At 39.1% G+C, this 19,354-nt stretch overlaps 1 protein-coding gene across 2 annotated transcripts in view; it reads left to right on the forward strand.

Annotated features, from left to right (window-relative positions):
* Positions 1-19,354, forward strand: part of BRAF (B-Raf proto-oncogene, serine/threonine kinase) — an 88,367-nt gene that overhangs the window by 23,070 nt on the left and 45,943 nt on the right. For both annotated transcript variants that reach the window (XM_074871799.1, XM_074871800.1), the window contains exon 3: positions 5,341-5,604. In XM_074871799.1, coding sequence (XP_074727900.1) covers positions 5,341-5,604 — 264 coding nt within the window. The remainder of the gene's footprint in view (positions 1-5,340; positions 5,605-19,354) is intronic.

A 19,354-nucleotide genomic window follows, 5' to 3' on the forward strand; every position in this document is an offset into this window, starting at 1 on the left:
CTACGAACATTTCATCTGTGAAAACTTAATTGAACAGTAGTAGTCCATTTGCATGTAAATAGTTCTTCATGTGGTGTGAAGTGGCATCCTGGACCTGTAGGTTACTTCAGAGCTGGCCACTTCTTTTATGAACAAATTCATAGGTAGAACGATAGTAGTATAAAAAGAAGTTTTAAAACTCAGTCAGCTTTCTAGTATTGTCTTGAAGGATTCATCATCTTTCCTACTCTTGAAAGCAATTTAAAATGAGAATCATGGGGGTAGAGGTATATTTGTCCCCAACTACTGTGACTATTTTTTTTCCTGACTTGCTCTTTTCCTGGACTATTAAACGTATTTTATTCAGAGGCCTTGCTGTTGCCATTTTTGAGAGTTTGGCCATTGAATTTCAGGAGAGTAATTAATTCCTTATTCCTGTATATCTGAAGAATCCGTGCAGGAGGTCAAATTAATTAATCAAAGAAGATTACCTCTTTGCTGATCTAAAGTATGCTTATTGCAACAGCAGGCAGATGCAGTCTGAAATGCATCTTAGTGCTGAATCTCAGGTTGTTTCAGACTGACTGTGGGATTCCAGGAGAATACCAACTCTGAGTACAGTCACTGGGAAATGTGGTAGTTCTCTGGGGAAATTCAGGTTAATTTTTACCAGACTCCTAACAGATGCTGATCAAATACGTTGGACCAAAACTGGAGCGTCTAAAGTTAGACTAAGTACTGATTTAGGAGTCTTACTAAATGAAGAAATCTTGACGTACGTTACAGTCTATCTTCAGCTCCCACTTAACTTAGTGGAATTTGCATTTGATCAACAGCCGAAAAGGTCAGACATCTTTTAAATAGAAACTGTCTCAGTTTCAAAGACCAGGAAACTGTAGTTTAGGCTTTTTAAGAATTGCAATGTGTGGATATTATCTGAAATTGATTGAGGGAGGGACAGAGAATGGTAAAACCAGTTGGTCTGCCTGAGTTTAGACTGGGTTTCTAACCAGATGTGGTAGGGGGCAGGGAGAAGGAGAAACCCCATTTTGCTGCTTGGTTTTATCCCAGATTAATTTTTTAAAAAATATTTCATTTGTTGCTTTTTGTTTCCTTAAATGTTATTACTAGAATGTATAGGCTGGTTATGGCCCAAGGAAGCAAATTTCAAATATATAGTATAAATGATACCTAATACAAAAATATGCATATTTTTTTAGAAAATCCCTCATCATCATCTTGTCAGCAGAACTCTGTTAGCACATCTGTATAACATCCTGCAAATTCTGTTGACTTCAGAGGTCAGTTTTCACATTGTCAATAGGTTGCAACATTTAAGAAGTAACTTTGACTCTGCTGGTCCTGAGTGAGCAGCAGTTGTATTGTGGCATGTATGTATATTGTATACAAACATGCTAACTTGTAATGCTTTAGATGGACTTGGCAGTTTACCAGGCCTTTATACATTTTACTTAGTTGAAGCCTCAGGAGTGTTCTCACATGTATGAGAGTATATTTTATGATATGCATATATACTGATATGCAATATAATTAAAATTAACTTTTTGTTCTATTTTAGGTAACTAGAATTATGTGTAGATTGACAAGATGTGCCAATTTGGATCTAATATTCAGCTTTTCAAATATTTTTTCCTTTAGCTTTGTGAAATACTGTAAATTCACACTAAACTGGGAGCCCTGTAGCGATACAGCAAACAAACTTGTTGACTATAATATATGTTATTAAAGACAGGCTATTTTTGGCAACTAATAAACAAGCTGGAGGAGTTGAACAACAGAAGCCTCATGACAAAAAGCAGCACAACAGCAAAGGCGAATGCAGCATCTGGCGCCCGGGACGGGGTGGCTGCCCGTCGGCACAGGCAGGAGGCTGGCTGGGTCACAACTCGGCAGGAAAAGGGCCAGGGAGTGCTGGTGAGCCCCCAGCTGAGCTGTCAGTAAGCCACCCTCACCGAAACAGCAGCAAACTGCAGACTGAGCTGCGTTAGCAAGCGTGTAGCCAGCATGAAAAGGGACCCATCTACTTGCTACTTGTGTGACTGCATTGGGGTGGTGTTTAGCATAGAGGAGAGAAGGCTGAGGAGAAATCTGCAGGCAACCGAAAGAGAGGGCCAGACTCTTTTCAGACATGCACAGCAAAGGGGGAAGAGGCAATGCCACAGATAGCATCAGTGAATTTCATAAGAGAAAATTCTTCACATGAGAGTGGGTTTTGAGCCCTGGAACTGGTTGCTGAGAGGTTGTGGAGTCTCCATCCTTCAAGGCTTTGGAAACTTTCTTTGGCAAGGCTCCGAGTAACCTGATTGAACTTAAAAATTAGCTCTGTGTTAAACAGGTGTTCGGACTAGATGACTTCCAGGGATATCTTCCAACGTGTTTTTTTTTCTTCTTCCTGTGATTCTATATCAAGCTGAAAGCAGGATTTAAGTTTTCTTCTAGAACATTACTCCCTTCTTAATGAGAATATGTAAACTGAATGGATTTCATTCTAGATTTCATAAAGAATTCCTTCAGAATTGCCTTTAAAATCCTTAATTTAATGAATTGCTTGAATGTTCAGCTTAATCTTCTTCATGCTTTACATGCTGTACAAACAATTTTAATTTTTGTTTGTTTTTGAAAAACAATGTTAGAAATCAACCTGATTGACCCAGAGGGCCTTGACTGACTTAAATGTTTGTGTAGCTGTTGATGCCTGTCTGCTAATATGGCCATGCTGATGCAGGTCTCTGTTGTAGTTAGGCCAACTCTGTGACATAATCTTTCTTTTAGCTAGAAATATTTGCCATTGGCCAGCTTTGCTGTTGTAATGCTCTTTCAATTTAATGCCATGGGATAATTCTATGTTTTGACTTGGTGCTGTTGGCTGTGTAAGGTCTGTGGGTGCTAGTCATCAGCTGAAGTCAGTGTCTCACCAAAGTACTTAATCTTCATGAAAATGAGATTTCATTGGAGCTATTCTTTTCTGCTGCATGTACCGTTGCCCCTTCTGTATAAAAAGAATTTATTTTGTAAAAATAGAAAAATAAAGTCTCCTGGTGCATTTTCAGTTCCATTATGTTTTATTATGGGATCTTCTGCTGTGACACTGAGTAACAGAATAATACGTGAGAGCTTTTGTCTGCATAAAAAATAGAGAGCTTTTCATGCAGAACTTAATGGTATAGAACCCAAAGCCAGCAGCAGCTTCCAGCTTTCCATACTCATTGTTTATTCTCTTAAGATAAATCGTTTGGCTTGGAGTTTGCATTAGTGACAGATTAAGCTGCCAGTGTAAACATTGTAGGACTGAGTATTTTGAAAGATGTGTGTAATTTTGTGAAGGAACTAAGCCTGCAAGTATCCGGAAGCAATGTAATGTTGCATGTGTTCAGATAATATTTTGCAATGTTCATGAGAAAAGGAAGTAAGTATTTAGAAAAGTATTGGTGAAATGGTAACAGTTTATGATTCTTAATTTTTGTTTACTGAAGATAATTCTTGGCACATGGAGCTTTTACTGGAATTTACATAAAAAGTTGATCCTGGAAGTAGGAGAGAGATACTTGTGTTACTGTACAGCCAAAAATCCCATTATTTATAATTGGGTAACCTTTCAATTTACTTTTGACAGTAGAATTGGGCTAAAGTGAAAATGTTTTGGTTTTAAGTCTCTGAGTTTGGGGTCTATTAGTGAAACACTAGACATCTTCAATTTTTAAAAGGAATAGTAAGTAGTTCTCAGTTTCCTGCAACTTATGTCCATTTATTAACAATGGAACCCATAAAATTTAGAATTTGAAATTGTGATGTTCACCACCATTTTTTAAAATGCTTTTTCTTAGTCCTCACTGTCAAATTATCATTCTCTTTGTTAACACTGTGGGGTGATGACACAAACTTTGAACATCAGTCCATGCTGGGGGATGCTAAACCTTCATAAAAAGGGAGGGACCAACCACTGTTGACTCAACCTGGGTTAGGTGAACCTGCACATAAAACCCCGAGAAATAAATTCATAGTAAAATGTAGTATTTCTGGCAGCAGTACTGAATACTGGTTATTTTTTCTCTGAACTTTTAAGATTTGATTTTTTTTTTTCCCCACATGTAGACCCTTATAGACTTTTGGGTCAGTTCAATTCTCCTATAACTTCAGTTAGCAACATATTGTGCACAGAAAACTTGAGGAAAGCAAATTTAAAAAAAACCAAACAAACCAAAACACAACAAAAGACTATCTTTCCCTGACATACATACCCTTTGTGGCATTGAAAATTTATGCAGGTTGGCATAGATCTTGGTCTTGCTGCAGAGCTAAGTAGAAAATTCTGTTCCCAGCTGCTTAGATGTTAGGTTTGTAAGATCTTTGTTTCTTCTTGTCTGTAAAGGTCTAACATGTCCTAGGTTGACATTGACGTGCTTATGTAGCATGAAATACACATTCCCTAGTGGATTCAGGTTTTTGGAGATGCTCTGAACTAATTTATATTGCTGAAAAAATAATTCTGATACTTGGACACAGATCAAAACTTTCTTGTTACAAAGACAATGGTGGAAACAAACTATAAACAAAAATACATACTGATTATGTATTTGTATTATAGAGCTTAGCAGTAATGTTTAACTTAGCTACATTTTATAAAAACTTAGTGGGCAAATTTAATGTTTTGTGTAAGAAACTTGGTCAGTGTGTAATCAGGTTTTACATAAATTTGGTAAAAAATCACATTAATCTCATACAGATGTTAAATTCTTTCGAATTATCACTTTTTCATATTTATGGATAACTTTGTAACAAGGTAAACTTAGTTGTGTTCAAACTGCAATCAAGTTTTTTTTGTACTATCTGTTATGAAAGGATAGTGCCAGAGGTGAAGGATGGTGAACAATGAGTTAGGTGAGTTGTCAGGTAGAAATGGTAAAAAGCAGATTTTGGCTTTCTCTTAATTATTGCATTAGATGTACTTAACTGTCATTCCAACAGAATGATAAATTTAGCTGTGGACAGTAATTTGGCAGTGCAGCTGACAACATTTGTTAAAGATTGCTGTCTTCTATAAAGTAGTTTTGAATTAGACTATTTAGTGCAGGTGCTTTGAAACTGTGACTTACTGTTTCTTTTATTCACTTACCTATTTATTAAAAACTTAGTTGTTGGTTCAGAAGGTTTAACATAGTAACTTGAAAGCCATTTCTTCTTCATGTCCTACTGAAAAATTTGACTAGACCATTTTGTTCCCACTCCTGGGAAATTTGAAATCGCTTAGAAGGTGTTTTATTTCATGTTCATTCTGAATTTAGATTTCTGGTTTTTGTCTGAGGCTACTACATCATTAAAACAGCTGCTCTTCCTTCACAGGCCTATGAAGAGTACACCAGCAAACTAGATGCTCTACAGCAGAGAGAACAGCAGTTACTGGAATCCATGGGGAACGGCACGGATTTCTCTGTCTCCAGTTCAGCTTCAACAGATACAGTTGCATCATCTTCCTCCTCTAGCCTCTCTGTAGCACCTTCATCCCTTTCAGTTTATCAAAACCCTGCTGATATGTCACGGAATAACCCTAAGTCTCCACAGAAGCCTATTGTTAGAGTCTTCCTGCCCAACAAGCAAAGGACTGTGGTGAGTCAGTTTCTAATCACACACTTGTAACCTCAATGTTTCCTGTATCTCTCTCTCTCTGTATGCAAAAGTTAATTTCAGAGCCGAAAAAATATCTGTGTGAAGGTCAAAGAGGTGGCACGATCACTCTTTGTGCTCTGCTGCACTCAGTTGTTTTGATGTGTTGAATGTTTTCTACACAATTAACACAAAGATGTCCATGATAGCAGTAATACAGAACACAAAACTTTCAGGAGTTTTGTAACAATGAAGGTACCTCAAGAAATACTTTTCTCAAATCAGCTTTCTTGGATAAATAATAATCTACCATTTTACAGTGGTTAGGAGGGGGCAGGAAGCTCTATTTCTTGTATTATACAAAATTATTGATTAGTTTAACAGGGCAAGATTGGGGAAAGTAGGTGTTTTCCATGTTGTCAAAGTTACTAGCAGCAGTGGATGCTTTAGAGCCAGTACCAGCCTCCTGCAGCTAAGTAGGGCTGTGCAGAATCGCTTGTTGTGGTTTTTTTTTTATTTTCCTCCCCACTCACTGTGGTGAGTGTTTCACGTTGGGACCTTGATGCTACCAGGCCCTGTGTAGAGAACTGGCTATTAGGAGAGGCAAGAAGTATTGCCTGCAAACTGCTCAAAAACTAGTGTTTATCAGTTCTGACAATGTTACAGTGATTCCTGGAGTCATGGAAGAAGAGCTGACTTTCTGCTGGCTGTTTAATTGTCTGCTGTAGGCAGGATTTTTTTATTGGTTAAGAGCTGCTAACTGAAGAGCCTTGATATGTGCTTTAGACTAATACACTGCAAACCGTGATACATGAAATTACTGACAAGCTATGGTCCAGGCTCTGTTTTGCAAGGCAGTGCATACTCCTCACTTACAAGGGGAGCTGTGGTTCTGCAGGAGGTGGAAAATGAATGGATAGCACACCCACTGTCCATGTGGAATCAGTGCTTTTTGTAGCAGTCAGTCAGGTATTGGCTGTCACGGGACTGGCTGCCTGTGGAAACTGAGCAGTTGGCAAAGAGAAGAAAACAAACTGAGTAGTGCTGGGCATTGGGAGTATGTCCTCTCCCTTCCCCTGCTGCTTTCCTTCCATCCATCCCTCTCCCTGCCCCACTGAACAGAAAAGATCATAAGACTTGTAATGGGAACAATAAATTAAAGGGCAGTTTTCACCTGAATTTTTTTTTTTTTTAGTATTGCTTAATTGTTAAAGATACTGCTAAAAATTCAAAGTAGTATTTGGTTTTCAACCTAGAGGATGGGGGTTTAATGTAAACTGTTACACTGTGCAGATGTACAGTGTTAAGCAAGGTGATTTTGTTGTCTGCCTGTGAGGTATGGCTGGGTACATACTACAACCCTTGTTGTGATACGTGGAGAGACTCTCGTTTCTTCTTCATGTCTTCTGTCTCACCCTGTCTGGCTATTGTAGCCTCAGCCCCTGTGTGGGGCTGTCCCACAAATTGTTTTTGTTTCTTTCCTGCAATGGGTCACAGTGTATTCTGTGTGTTTCCTTTTGTGTCTCTCCTATCTGTTACCTCATCCTCTTCTTTAAGCCACATAGTATATCTCCACTCTTCTCACCTGCAGTATGCCTCTTCTGCTCCTTTCCCTCTCCTCTTTTTCATCTCTTCCTCAATCCTTATATTAGAGGTGTGGTAAAGCTTTTCTCAAGTCTGAGCTCTGTTTGGCTTTTGAAAGAATCATTTTATATACAGGCAAGAATGTGTTTTTTTTTTATGTTCAAATGTGTGTATTTCACCAAGTTTAAGTTATTTCTGAATATACAGATCTGATTATAAGCTAGGAAAAAAAGCCAACTGAATTTCAGTGTGAACAAGGTGATACAATTTTGGGCCGGTACAGTCTTGCCTCAACTGACTGTGGTTTTGTGCATGTTGCTTGTTAATTCTAATCAAAGTAAAACAGGATGTCTTCAACCAGTGCATCTTTAAGTTCTTAAATAAAAGTAACAGATGAGCTTGGTGTGCTGAAAAATGTGTGAGACTGTTTTCCTGGACTAGTATTTTGTCTCAGTTTTATCCTTAAGCTTTGAGGTTTTTCCAGCACTGAATCTAGATCTTTTCTGGGTAGGGGAGACACATGTGGCTTAATTTGGGTGTAGTCAGGGAGAGGCTCTTGCTTCTGACTCGCATCTCTCTACTGAAGTCTAATCACCATGTGCCTTACCAGTTTAGCCGTGCAGCTTGTTTCCAGCTTGGTAAATGTGGGACACTAAGAGTAGAGTTTCAGGAAAATTTGTAGTCTTGTGCTGTGGTAAAAAGGTGGTACCAACAAAAGAGCAGGAGACAGGGTAGTGGTGGAGGGAAGGTGTAAGTCCCTTTAGTCTCAAATCTGGTATAAGTGTGTCTGTAGATGCACTTACATCAAGGAACAGATGCCTGCAGATGCAGGGAGGTATGAGCTACACATATAGGATCATTGGCTGGAAGCTCAGGTTGACAGGATTCGGCTTCATATGTGTAGTAAGGTGGAATCTGCAGTTCTGCTAGGAGAGACCTATTTTTGGTTTAAATTGTTATTCTAAATAAACAATTGGAAATACATACTCAGGTACGATTGGAAATATATACTCAGGTATGGTCAGCAGATACTGCAAATTAATGGTTAGGCTTTGGCTCAAGGAGAAAGATGATTTCTTTTTATTTCAGTTTTATACATTGCTTGGATCTAGTTACATTACTAAATTGAACTTTTTTTTTAAATAGACCTAGTATATTATCTTTATTTTAGATCTGGGAAATGGTGCTTAGAGAAACTAATTGGGGTTCTTGGTCTTGGAGCTGAAGTTCGTTTCTCTGAAACTTGAAACAGTGCTCATGTTACTAAGTCAAGAATTTCTTGTATGGCAACTCTTAATTTAGTTACTCTGTTTTCAATATTTATTGATCCTACATATAGTCTGTTGAAAACTAAGGGAATTCCAGAAGAAAATCCACTTCAGAAGGAATTGCAGCTTACAGTGCAGTTTTAACTGCAAATAGTCAGACGACAGGGCACCACCCAGCAGTTTCCAGTGAATGCTGAGCTTACTTGCACTTGATGTAGTACACTTCCTTCCTTCTCTCAATGGATAAAGTGTTGCACATCTTAGTCTTCCTTCATAAACCTCTGGCTTCAAAACCAGACCTGTTGTTTCTTACTTGGGCCCATTAACTGAGCCATTTGCTTATGTAGCTATGATGGTAGTTTGGGGTTTTCAGGTATACAGGCTAGCTTCAGATGTGGTGGGCTGAAGTAGGAAGGAGATTCCTCATGAAAATACATGGTATCTGCCATTAGGGGCCTCCCCCTGCCCAAGTCCCCATTCCATGTCTGTTAAAGTAAGGCTAAAATGTGTCCTACAACCAAGCGTGTAACTGGGAGAAGAGAGATGTTCTTAAAGTTGCAGTGTTGCAACAAGCTTTCCCCCACCCCAACCTGAACTGCTTTCAGTTAATATCTACTTCTGACAGAAATCTTTTTTTAATATCACAATAATATTTTCAGTCTCTACATCCAACCACAGACCCCCTTCAGGAGGAGAGAAATCTTGGCAGATACTAGGGAGTCTTTGTTTATCTGGAAATGCAATGAGACTTCTTAAACTGACTTCATTTAAAGCGGCTGGAATTAAATTGGTAATAGAGAACCAACCTCCTCATTTATCTTTGATCATACTCTGAAGCACTCCCAAGTACTACAACAGCCTTCTACTTGTTCAGAGCTGTTAAAAATGCAGGAAATGGGAGGGGGGGGGGGGGGCACGAGATGCTTACTTTTTTGATTAGCAATTGCCTTGTTGCTTGAGAGTTGTCTACATTTTTTGTTTATTAGTAATATTGTTTGTGTGTAGGATCAGGGAAATATATCTGTTTGAACTGGCTCCAGTTAGAAATAAAACATGAAGAAACTGATGTTTCCTCAGTATAAAGAAGTAAGACCAAGTTGATCAGTGTACGTGATGCATAGGTAGTGTAGCTAATGTCATGTTTCTTTATACGTGTCATGATAAAGCAGAGTGTTGGATGGAAAGCTTTTCCTAATGTAGGAAAAGGTGTCACGGTGCTTCCTTGAAAACTTAGCCAGTACGTGATGCAGCCTACTGCTGCTGCTGAATTAACAGTCGAAGTTAGCATCTTGATTCAGCTGGTGATACAGCAGGGTTAGAAGCTAACTTTTTTGAAAGCAAAATCAATTTTATCCCCATAATGCAGAGAGATAAATATCTGAAATATGTATACTTCCTTGTTCAACTGGCAAGTTAAATGTCCTTTGGAAAAATATTCTGTGTAGATGTGACCAGGATGAGTCTGTGTGGGTTTTTTTGTTTTGTTCTAGGCCAGAGAAGGATGTTGAAATAATAGAAGTGCAAGATGGTAGAAGTCTGAGATTGTCAGTTATTTTGCAGAACAAATGGACAAGGCTTACCCAAACTGTGGGTGAGGAGAGTGTAGGGAAAAATAAGTTTAAAGCTTGTTTGGGTTAGGGATCTAAATGACTGTGGGGTGGATAGTAACAAAACTGCTAATTAAAGGAGAGCTTTTGGATGGGAGAGGGCAGTGGGAGCTCTGACCTTGAGCTGACTGCTAGAAGTCTGAGAGATTGTTGGATGCTGAGATTTGGTTTTGTTGGAAGGGAGATAGTTTTGAATGGGAAGTGGATGGTAGTGTGTTGTCAGCACGAAAGCATAGTTTACATTTACCAGTGAGATTTCTGAGAGAAGGCGTGGAGCCAGAAGAGAACACAGCCTTGTGGGATCCTTAGATAATTGTGTTGTGGATTAGGATTACTTTTTTTTTTTCCAAATTACATGATTATATGATTGAAGGTGCAAGCAGAGAGAGAAAAGAAACAGAAGATACTCATATAAATGAACGGAAGGAGACATGCAGCTGGTTGTTGGGGAGGGGTAGTAGTTCAAGGAGAATGAGGATTAACAACTGATCCAGGGGTATGGGAAGAAGTCATTAAAGATCTCAATAGGATAACTTCAGTTTTAGTGTAAGAGGCAGAAGACAGTGAAAAAGTTTAAAATGAACTGAAGAGTTGTTCCAGGCAATAAGCATTAAACAGCTTTCTGTGAATGTAAAGATTACAGGAATATAGTATTTGCATATAGGACAAGATTTAAGCATTTTTGGGGATTGCTTCTAGTTGTGTGGGTTTTTTTAATTTTTTTTTTTTATTCTTTGAGGGTTTGGGGGTATGTTATTTTTTGGGCACCTGGGTAAAGTATCTTTTTGCATGTCTTTGGGACTGCCAATTTTAAACTGGTAGGCTTAGGATAAGGAAAAAAATCCTCATTCATGATTGCAAGGACTTCTGCAATTTTTGCCTTCCTTTGTAAAAGTTGACAACACAGTTAAAATTCTTTAGGAATTTCACCTATTAGATTGCTTGGTTACTGTAGACCTTGACATTAGTAAGACTTTTTAGACATGTTTCCTGTGGCACATCACTCATGTCTGGTCCCTTGCAGGAAAGTGTTCCAAGTCCTTGGGTGGAATAAATATTTTGTGGATGTATCTGGAGTGTATCTCTGTCGTAGTGAAAGAGTACAAGAATGATGTAGGCATGTATGATATTTTCCCCGAGTTGTCTTACAAATTTGAGCTCTTTGTCATTCAGGAATTTTATGAGTTTAAGTGTTTTATATGTGGTGACCCTCCATCCAATCTCCCTTAAGTCCATGGTATGGATACAAAAAGTTTGTGTTTTGTGGTAAGGAATTCCATGGGTATGATTATGTGGTGTGAGTAATCATATTCTGTGTTGGCCTTTAAATCTGCCAGATGCTAACTCTCTATAGTGGATGAAATAAAGGTTTCTGAGAAAAGCCATTTAATACAAGGCCTGGTACAACAACAAATGGCTAAAACTAGTCATAATTTAGGAACAATATTAGGAGGTTTCTGATGTAGTGAAGTTGAGTAGGAAAGAAGAGAATGGAGTGGAGGGGCTTCTAACTCAAGTACTTTATGGACAAGATCATATAACTTGCTTATATTAGCAGCCAAGAATGATTTTGATTACCCAGGAAATCTCTTCCAGCCAAGTACTTAACAGTGTGGGAAGAAACAGTCCAAAAGCAAATGAGCAGTCCTGAATCATGGTATGCTGGGGCATGGGAAGTTAGAAAAAAATGGTGTTTAGGTGTAAGAAATGATGGGCAGTTAAAAGCCATCAGGTGGTGATGGTTCTTGCTCTTAATCTGTATGTAACCTGTTGCTGTCTGCTGCACAGTGCTAGCTTCCGGAGGAGATGTTTGCTTTATGTCCTCTGACCATCCTGGTGGAGTTCTTGTAAGAGTGGTGAGGAGTCTCTGCTTCTCTGCCCAGTGAGTTATAGGGGGTCTTCTAGCAGCTCCAGTGCTGTTCTGAGCATGCACAAGGAGTGGATTTGGTAGTTTTGAATTTCATTTCTGTCCATAGTGGTCTGAGTAGTGACAGTGGAGCTCAGAGGAAAAAAAGAGGGTGGGTGAAAGAAGGAGTAGAGGATGCTGTTCATGCTTTGGGAAAGCTTAGTAGCCTCCAAGTACTTAAGCTGTCTGCAGATTCTGGATAGAATCAAATCATCTTGTGTGTTCAACCATCATGAGGTCTAAAAACTTCCTATGGCAGCTTCTAAACCAAAAGTAATACTTTGGTTAAAAAAAAGTTTTCCTTTCTTCTGTGTTCAACTGTAGAAGATTGTGTGTGTTTTGGTTGTTCTTTGTTTTGCTTTTTTTAAGTTTGAGAATAGTTAGAGGTGATTTGTATAAAAACAAACAAAAAAACCCCACAACAACAACAACAGCAAAAAACCCCACGAAAACCTCAGCATAAATTTGGGCCAGTAAAGTTCTTTTCCACTTTATTATGTATCAGTATGCTTCATGTAAGTGTCATAGGTATATATGTATTAGAAAATTCATGAAAGTTCTCAATGCAAATGTGAGACAGCTTTTCAAAGGGAGAATTTGTATTTTTAAGACTTGCAGAAACTAAACAGGATTGTGAATGCTGTGCATGGGGACAACTCTTATTTCAGGTTTCTCACTCTTGTCACACCTTGGTTAATTAGTACATCTGCCTTTTAATTAGACAAGCAATCATGTGGTCTCTGCAGTTGTGAAGACTGGAAGAATCAGATATTTTTACCCTACTTAAATTCTTAGCATAAATTAATTTATCATGCATGCACAACTGGGCTCCTTCAAACGTTCTGTTTTTGAATCTGGTGCTTGATGCATTTCTTTTGACTTCAGATTTGCATCTTACTTTCTGGAGTTTATGCTGTGAGTTTGTGCCTGAAGCTTACCAAGTAGTAAGCACTGTATTTCTATAGGCATTCAAGCTGTCCTACCAGTTTCACCTCTCAAGTATAAGGAAAATTCAGGGAAGGGATGTTCAGGCAGCTGAATAAACTAGTTTCTTGCTTTTAGTTACACACCTGGTTTAACACAATTACATTTTTCTAATCAAAAACAATTAAAAAATCTCATGTAGTCTCAAACATGCAGCAGAGATGGAATTTATGTGTGGCCTGTGCTTGCTTGCTGAATGTATCTGTTTTGGAATTTTACGCATCATATGAATAGACTAGTAGAATGAAGTAAATGGTAACTTACTTTCAAGTGAACTTTACTTGATATGTTTTTTAATCTTTTTAAAAATACTTAGATTGTCGTGGAGAACTGTTGGCCTACTGATCATATTGCCGAAAGGCAAAATCAGATTAGAGACTAAATTACCACTTTCCATTGGGAAGAAATTTAACCATGGAAGACCTCTTTTAGGCTGTCAGTAGGCAAACAAAATTTTACTACATCACCAGAGTTGCACAATGAAATAGACTTTACAGGTGCCATCAGCAAGTCCTTCACATCTAGGAAAGCCTGAAGAACGTGTCTTTGGGAGGTGTTGAGTAAAGGAAGGTGTGCAGCAGTGCTGCACCAGACTGTACCAGAGTATGGCTTGAGTGGAGTTAATTTTTTTCACAGCAGCCCATGAAGTGCTGTGTTTTAGACTGGTGACCGAAACCATGCTGATAGCACAGCAGTGCGTTCGCTGTTGCTGAGCAGTGCTTGCACAGGGTCAAGGCCTGCCCTGTTTCCCACCGTTTCTCCCAGCAAGTAGGCTGAGGAGGGGGCACAGTGGGAACAGCTGACCCCAGCTGACCAAAGGGATATTCTGTGCCATATAGCATCATCCTCTGCAATGAGACGGAGGGGAGTTTTTCCAAAGTTGCTGTTGCTCAGGGGCTGGCTGGGCATCAGTCAGCTGGTGATGAGTGATTGCTTCTGCATCACTAGGAAATTTTTTTTCCCTTCTTTTTTTTCTTCACTTATTAAATTGTCTTTATCTCGGTCTAGGAGTTTTCTTGCTTTTGTCCTTCCAGTTCTCTTCCTCCATCCCACTGAGGGCAGAGTGAGCAAGCAGCTGAGTGATGCTTAGCTGCCTACTGGGTTTAACCCACCATGCGGGATAAACTCCATGTTGGATAAATTAAAAATAGTATGTGTTGAAAGGCGAATAATTTGATCGAATTTTATTGACACACAGTCTTAGATTGCAAACTCAAACAATATTGAAAACTTGCCATTATAAAATCGATGGCTTGTCATCTGGAATGCCTTGTGCAACATTGATCACTCCTTTTTAAGTGTATTCCTCGAGTAAGGAGAGCTTAGCGATTTCTTAAGAGATGGAAAGTCTGTCTGTAGAAAGTAATGAATGATAGAGGAAAATATTGTTTGGAGTGTGTTTCCTTTACCTCATGATGCACTAGGCACTTGACGAAATGGAATGCAAGTCACAAATCTGAAAATAATTGGAAGAAATGTTTTAATTCCATGTCTAGGAAGTCATACTTAAATTCATGGCTTCTTGTATTGTTTAAACAAACTAACCAACCAAACCTTTAATGTTTGTAGAGAATGTGTTTACCACCTGGAGACAAAAGTATCCTTTTGTTTATAGGATACCAATTGCAACAGTTTAGAGAGGGAGGTGGATTCTAGCCCTTTTGCGGTACAGTTTCTTGCCCCCCTGCCTTTAAAGCATTTGGAGTGTGATCATCTGAGACAGGATACTGCACAGGTAGACTCTGGGTCTGACCTGTTAGAAAGATTTATTTAAACTATTTTGTAACTTAAATTTCTAATGCGTTTGGGGTTTGGTTTGGAGAGCAGCCAGCAGACTTTTTCATCACTTGAACAGAAACCTGAAGGTCTTGGGTTTTGATTCCCATATAGTGGCTATGGATATTTTTCCAGATGAGTATTTCTCTCAAGTCTGAAGCCTAAAGCTGTATTTTCCAACTTATATTTTGTTTTCATTAGCAGATCACTGTCAGCCTTCACAACTTCTGGCACTGGTATTCACCCTAACTGAAATTTTAAGGTGGTGATCTCACTGTCTACTATAACCTTACAAATGACCAGTGCTCTTCTGATCAGTTTGGGTGCTGTCCCTCAAAGGCTTGAAAAATTGATGGTGTGGAGGCTGTTGATTAGGCACATCAGGTTTGGTCCGGTGTAGTTTAGTGATGGTATACTCTTGAGCAAATGTTTTTGTGTTGACATAAATCAGTCCATTGTGTTCTACAAATGAGTACCCCTTAATTGCATTGGAGGTGCAAGTGGGTGCTGGTAAGGGATATCTTTGCAAGTTTAATGGGATGCATTTGGTGGAATGGTAACAGCTTTGTAAAATGAGTAAATTCTGTTCAACTTCCCTTGGAAACAAGATTTAGTGCCATGAAGTTGTGTCCCATTTGTCTTACTACCATGCTCCATTAAGAATGTATATTCTGAAATGCTGCTTTCTCCTGGAAGCTGGTTGGAGCATCATGTCACTGAAATCCAGAACAGGTGTGTCTGAAAGCAGTGTTATTTGTCTTCTAGAGGATGTGAGGTCCAGTGAGGATGCTTTTTGCCAGGAGGAGGTTAATTTTATCTGTTAGTGCTGTAAAAAGTGGCCCTTCATACCTAAGATGAGAAACTAAATGTGGGTCTCATATTCAGATTTTTACCAGAAAACCTAACACGTGGGAGGGCAAAACTAGTTATGTGGCAAAAAGAAAGCTTAGCTTATTTCTCTCCCAACACGTTGTATTCTGTGAGCATGTTGCTGGCATTTATTTAGTCATCTGGGTATTGGGGGGGGGGGGGGTGTGTGTGTGATCTTTTAAGGTGTATGTGTTGAGATAAGGTGTATATGTTAAGTACCTTGAAGTGATATTTCAAAATCTGTACTACATGGAATATTCTCATTGTTGCACCCAGTACTCATTTTAACTGTTTAGAATTTTTCTGAAGCTCTAAGATAGGTTACACATATACATACATAACACTTGGCTAAAGTGAGCTGAACGGCAGTGCTAGGCTGAGGAAAAAATGGAACCAGCTAACTAGTTTTGAGAAGTATAGTGTGAGATATTCAGAGCTGTCCAGCCTCCACTTTCAGAGAATACCTTTACATTGATTTTGAAGTGCTTGTCAGTCTCGTCCATCTCTTTATTTCCATAAAATATTGGAAACTGCACTGGTGTAAGGAAGCATTTTTAACTTACTGAGACTATGCCGGTTTCTGCTCTGATGTTAGAAAAGTGATGTAAGAGTTATTTAGGGATGTAGCCCTGAATTTCCTACTGAATCAGGAATGACCTGATTTACAGAAATAAATCATTTATTATGCATTGCTTAAATGTTTGTGGCTGCAGTACTAAATATATATCAGCAATGTTGTTATGAATACTTGCTGTCCATAGAAATAGTTTACATGAGTAAAAGAAATGAGGAAATTGAGTGCTATAGTTCTGCTTAATCTGTTTAGGTAGTAAGACTCTGCTTTGAGAATTTTTGGAATCTGGAATAATTTTCATTTGTTTCCTTGGGACTTCACATTTGCAAAGTTGAGCATGTGTTTTGATGTTTTCCTGAATCACTACTTGCCCGATTCAAAATGCACAAGTAAATTACTTTCTCTTATGCACTGAGCACATCTTGCAGTCTGTATTGGCAGCTTCTGTGCTATTCTTCAGTATTGTTTAGCCCATACTCTTTCGTGCTCTTTGCTGTTGAAAATTGTTTGCTGAATCAACTTTCAAAGTATTATAAAAATCTAAACCTCTTCTGATCTACAAATCTTAGGTATATAAGTACCTTAAAAAGAAAACCCTTATCAATTACAATTTGAAAACAGATCCCCTAATTCAGTACCATGGATTTTTAGGTGGTAAATTGTTGTGAAACATTTAGATTCTCTTAGTTACAGAACAGAGGGATCAAAAGATAATGGATGAACATGGACAAAATGTGTTTGAAATAATATTAAGCATTCTTCGTTTCAATAAAATGCAAACTTTGTTCAATTTACTTGATTACAGTCATAAGGATGCATATTTCGGAGTAGATTGGAAATTTTCTCATGGGGAACAGATTTTGTCAAAAATTGCTGATGTGAATCAGTTAAAATGCTCTGTGGGAATCCTGTTAAAACTCTTGATGGAATTGATAAGCCCACTTTGGTGCCTGCCTGCCTGCCATGTTGGAGCTGCTGGCTCCTGGCAGGCAGCCCTGGGGCTCGGCGGGTCTGGGGGCTGCTCCTCACCAGGGCTGCTGCTCTCTGCACCCCCGGACTGCAGGGCTGCACACTCTCCCTCTGGCTGGGGTTGAGTAGGAAGCTGTTGTGAAACTCATGCCTTGGGGAGCCTGTCTGTGAGCTGGAAAAATATAATTTGTTTTGTTTTTTTTCCTTAAGATTGAGTTACTCTCCAAATCACTTTCTTGGAGCAGGATTTTTCTTTAACTTTGCCATGATTTGGGTGTGAGAAGAGGATGGGGGGAAAAAAGAGAGGTTTTAGAGGTAATGCTCTACAGGGTGAGATTTTTGCTTTACAGCAGGTGCTGGTAGGAGGGGGCTGAAGGGCTCCATGCACAGATGGTGATAGACCGTAGTGTACCAGTCTGGGAAAATGATTAATCAATACTCCAGGGATTTATTCCAGTATTTTGTTCTTTTAATTTAGCCTTCTGTTTCTCTGCTCAGGAGCTCTGTAAGAGAATGTTCTAAATAGGATGCTGATTCAGGATCCTAGTGATTTTTGAAAGTAATTAAAACAGTTCCCTAACTGTTTCTTAGCTGGGTTTTGTTGCAAATGGCAGTGAAGAGAACAAATGTTCTATCTATGTTTCTAATTGCAAGTTGCATAAATATGGCTCCAGTTTTAATGAAGGAGACTTGGGGAAGTAATACTGAGGAATAGTGAATAAGTGAGCAAGATGCTTAATGCACATTTTTCATAGTCCTATTGCACTTGAGTTGCTGTAGGCAACCTTCATTCTGATGCTACCTAAGTTTTAAGAGCTTGCCTTCCTGACTTTATTGATGTCTTAAAAGGAAGCATCTAACTTCATAAATACTGTTTTCAGCGAAGTTGAAAAAAAAAAAATCACCTGAAATGGCATTATTTGCACCAGTGTAATTCATTAATAGAGTTGTAAATTTTAGGTTCCTCATGCAGATCTTTGCTTCATGAGGTACTGAAGGATGTTGTCACCCTTTATGGAGGATCAGTGCTGGAGGAAGAAAATGTCTTCCATTGAGCACAAGGCTCCTTCCCTTTTTTTCATCAGCTCTTCTTTAATGTTGGTCACCTTTCCACTGCTTGGCTTTTCCTCCTTGTCCTGTTCCATTCCCTCACCCAGGTCTAGATTTTGCAACCTGTTTTTTTTGTAATACTTAGTGCCTTAAAGTTTTCTGCCTGAGCTAGAACCTCTCCCTCTTCTATGCTCAGTTCTAATGCCTCTCTTAGGCACTCCCTTCCTCCTGGTGCTCCTTGTCCAAAATGAGCCACCTTTCCTAATCACAGCAGGAAAGCTTCCTGTTCAGGATATGCTTCCATTGCCTCCCCAGCTATTTCAACTAGATCTCCCCTACGCAGTTTTTCATCAGGTCTTTTTTTTACTGCCCTCTGCCTCATTTAGCTCTTCAGTCTGTCTTCCCTCTGTCCTGCGTGGTTTGTTTCCCACCAACCTGCCGATGCCCTCTCCCAGTATATACATGGTTTCCCTGGTCAGTTCTTAAGTTTGTGCTGCCTCTCTCTTCCTGTTTCTCCTTTGTGCACAACTACTTTTCTGGTTCTCTTCAGTCCCCTTTTTCCTCCCGCAGTCTGTCACCCTGTCAGTATTTGATTTCTTTTTCCACTGTGGGTATCAGTGGTGCGGTAATGGAGGTTGCTGGAATGGTAGACCTGAAGGGTCTGTGGGGGTTCTACCTCAGTCCAGCGGGAGCTGTGCTTAGAGGAAGAATTAGCCTGGAGCTGAAGAACACTTGCTTGCTGCATCGAAATGGCTCGTGGTTGGACCCGACGTGTGTTGGTGGTTGGAGCATACCTCTGAAATCCTCAGAGATTTTAGTCAAATTTTTAAAACCATTTTCTCTGCATTTGTAAATAGATATTCTGGAGACAGGGATAACTTGTCACCGGACACTGAGGGGACAGACAGGTTCTTTTAGGGATCCTTGGCAGAATGATGATGGCCCTAAATCATAGTTACAATTAAAGCTTTATTTTCCTAACAGGATAAGTAGCGTTATACAGAATTTATAATACAACTGAATTTAAAATTTCTAATAATCTGGACCCTCTGCTGATCAGGTCAGATCTTTGATACATGGTTTGCTCTATCAATATAATAATCATCATCTAGACTCAAAATTCATATAAAAGATTATGAGTCACTCCCTTAATCCTGAGAGGAAG

This window comes from Strix uralensis, chromosome 5 (assembly GCF_047716275.1).
Source record: "Strix uralensis isolate ZFMK-TIS-50842 chromosome 5, bStrUra1, whole genome shotgun sequence".
NCBI lineage: Eukaryota > Metazoa > Chordata > Aves > Strigiformes > Strigidae > Strix > Strix uralensis.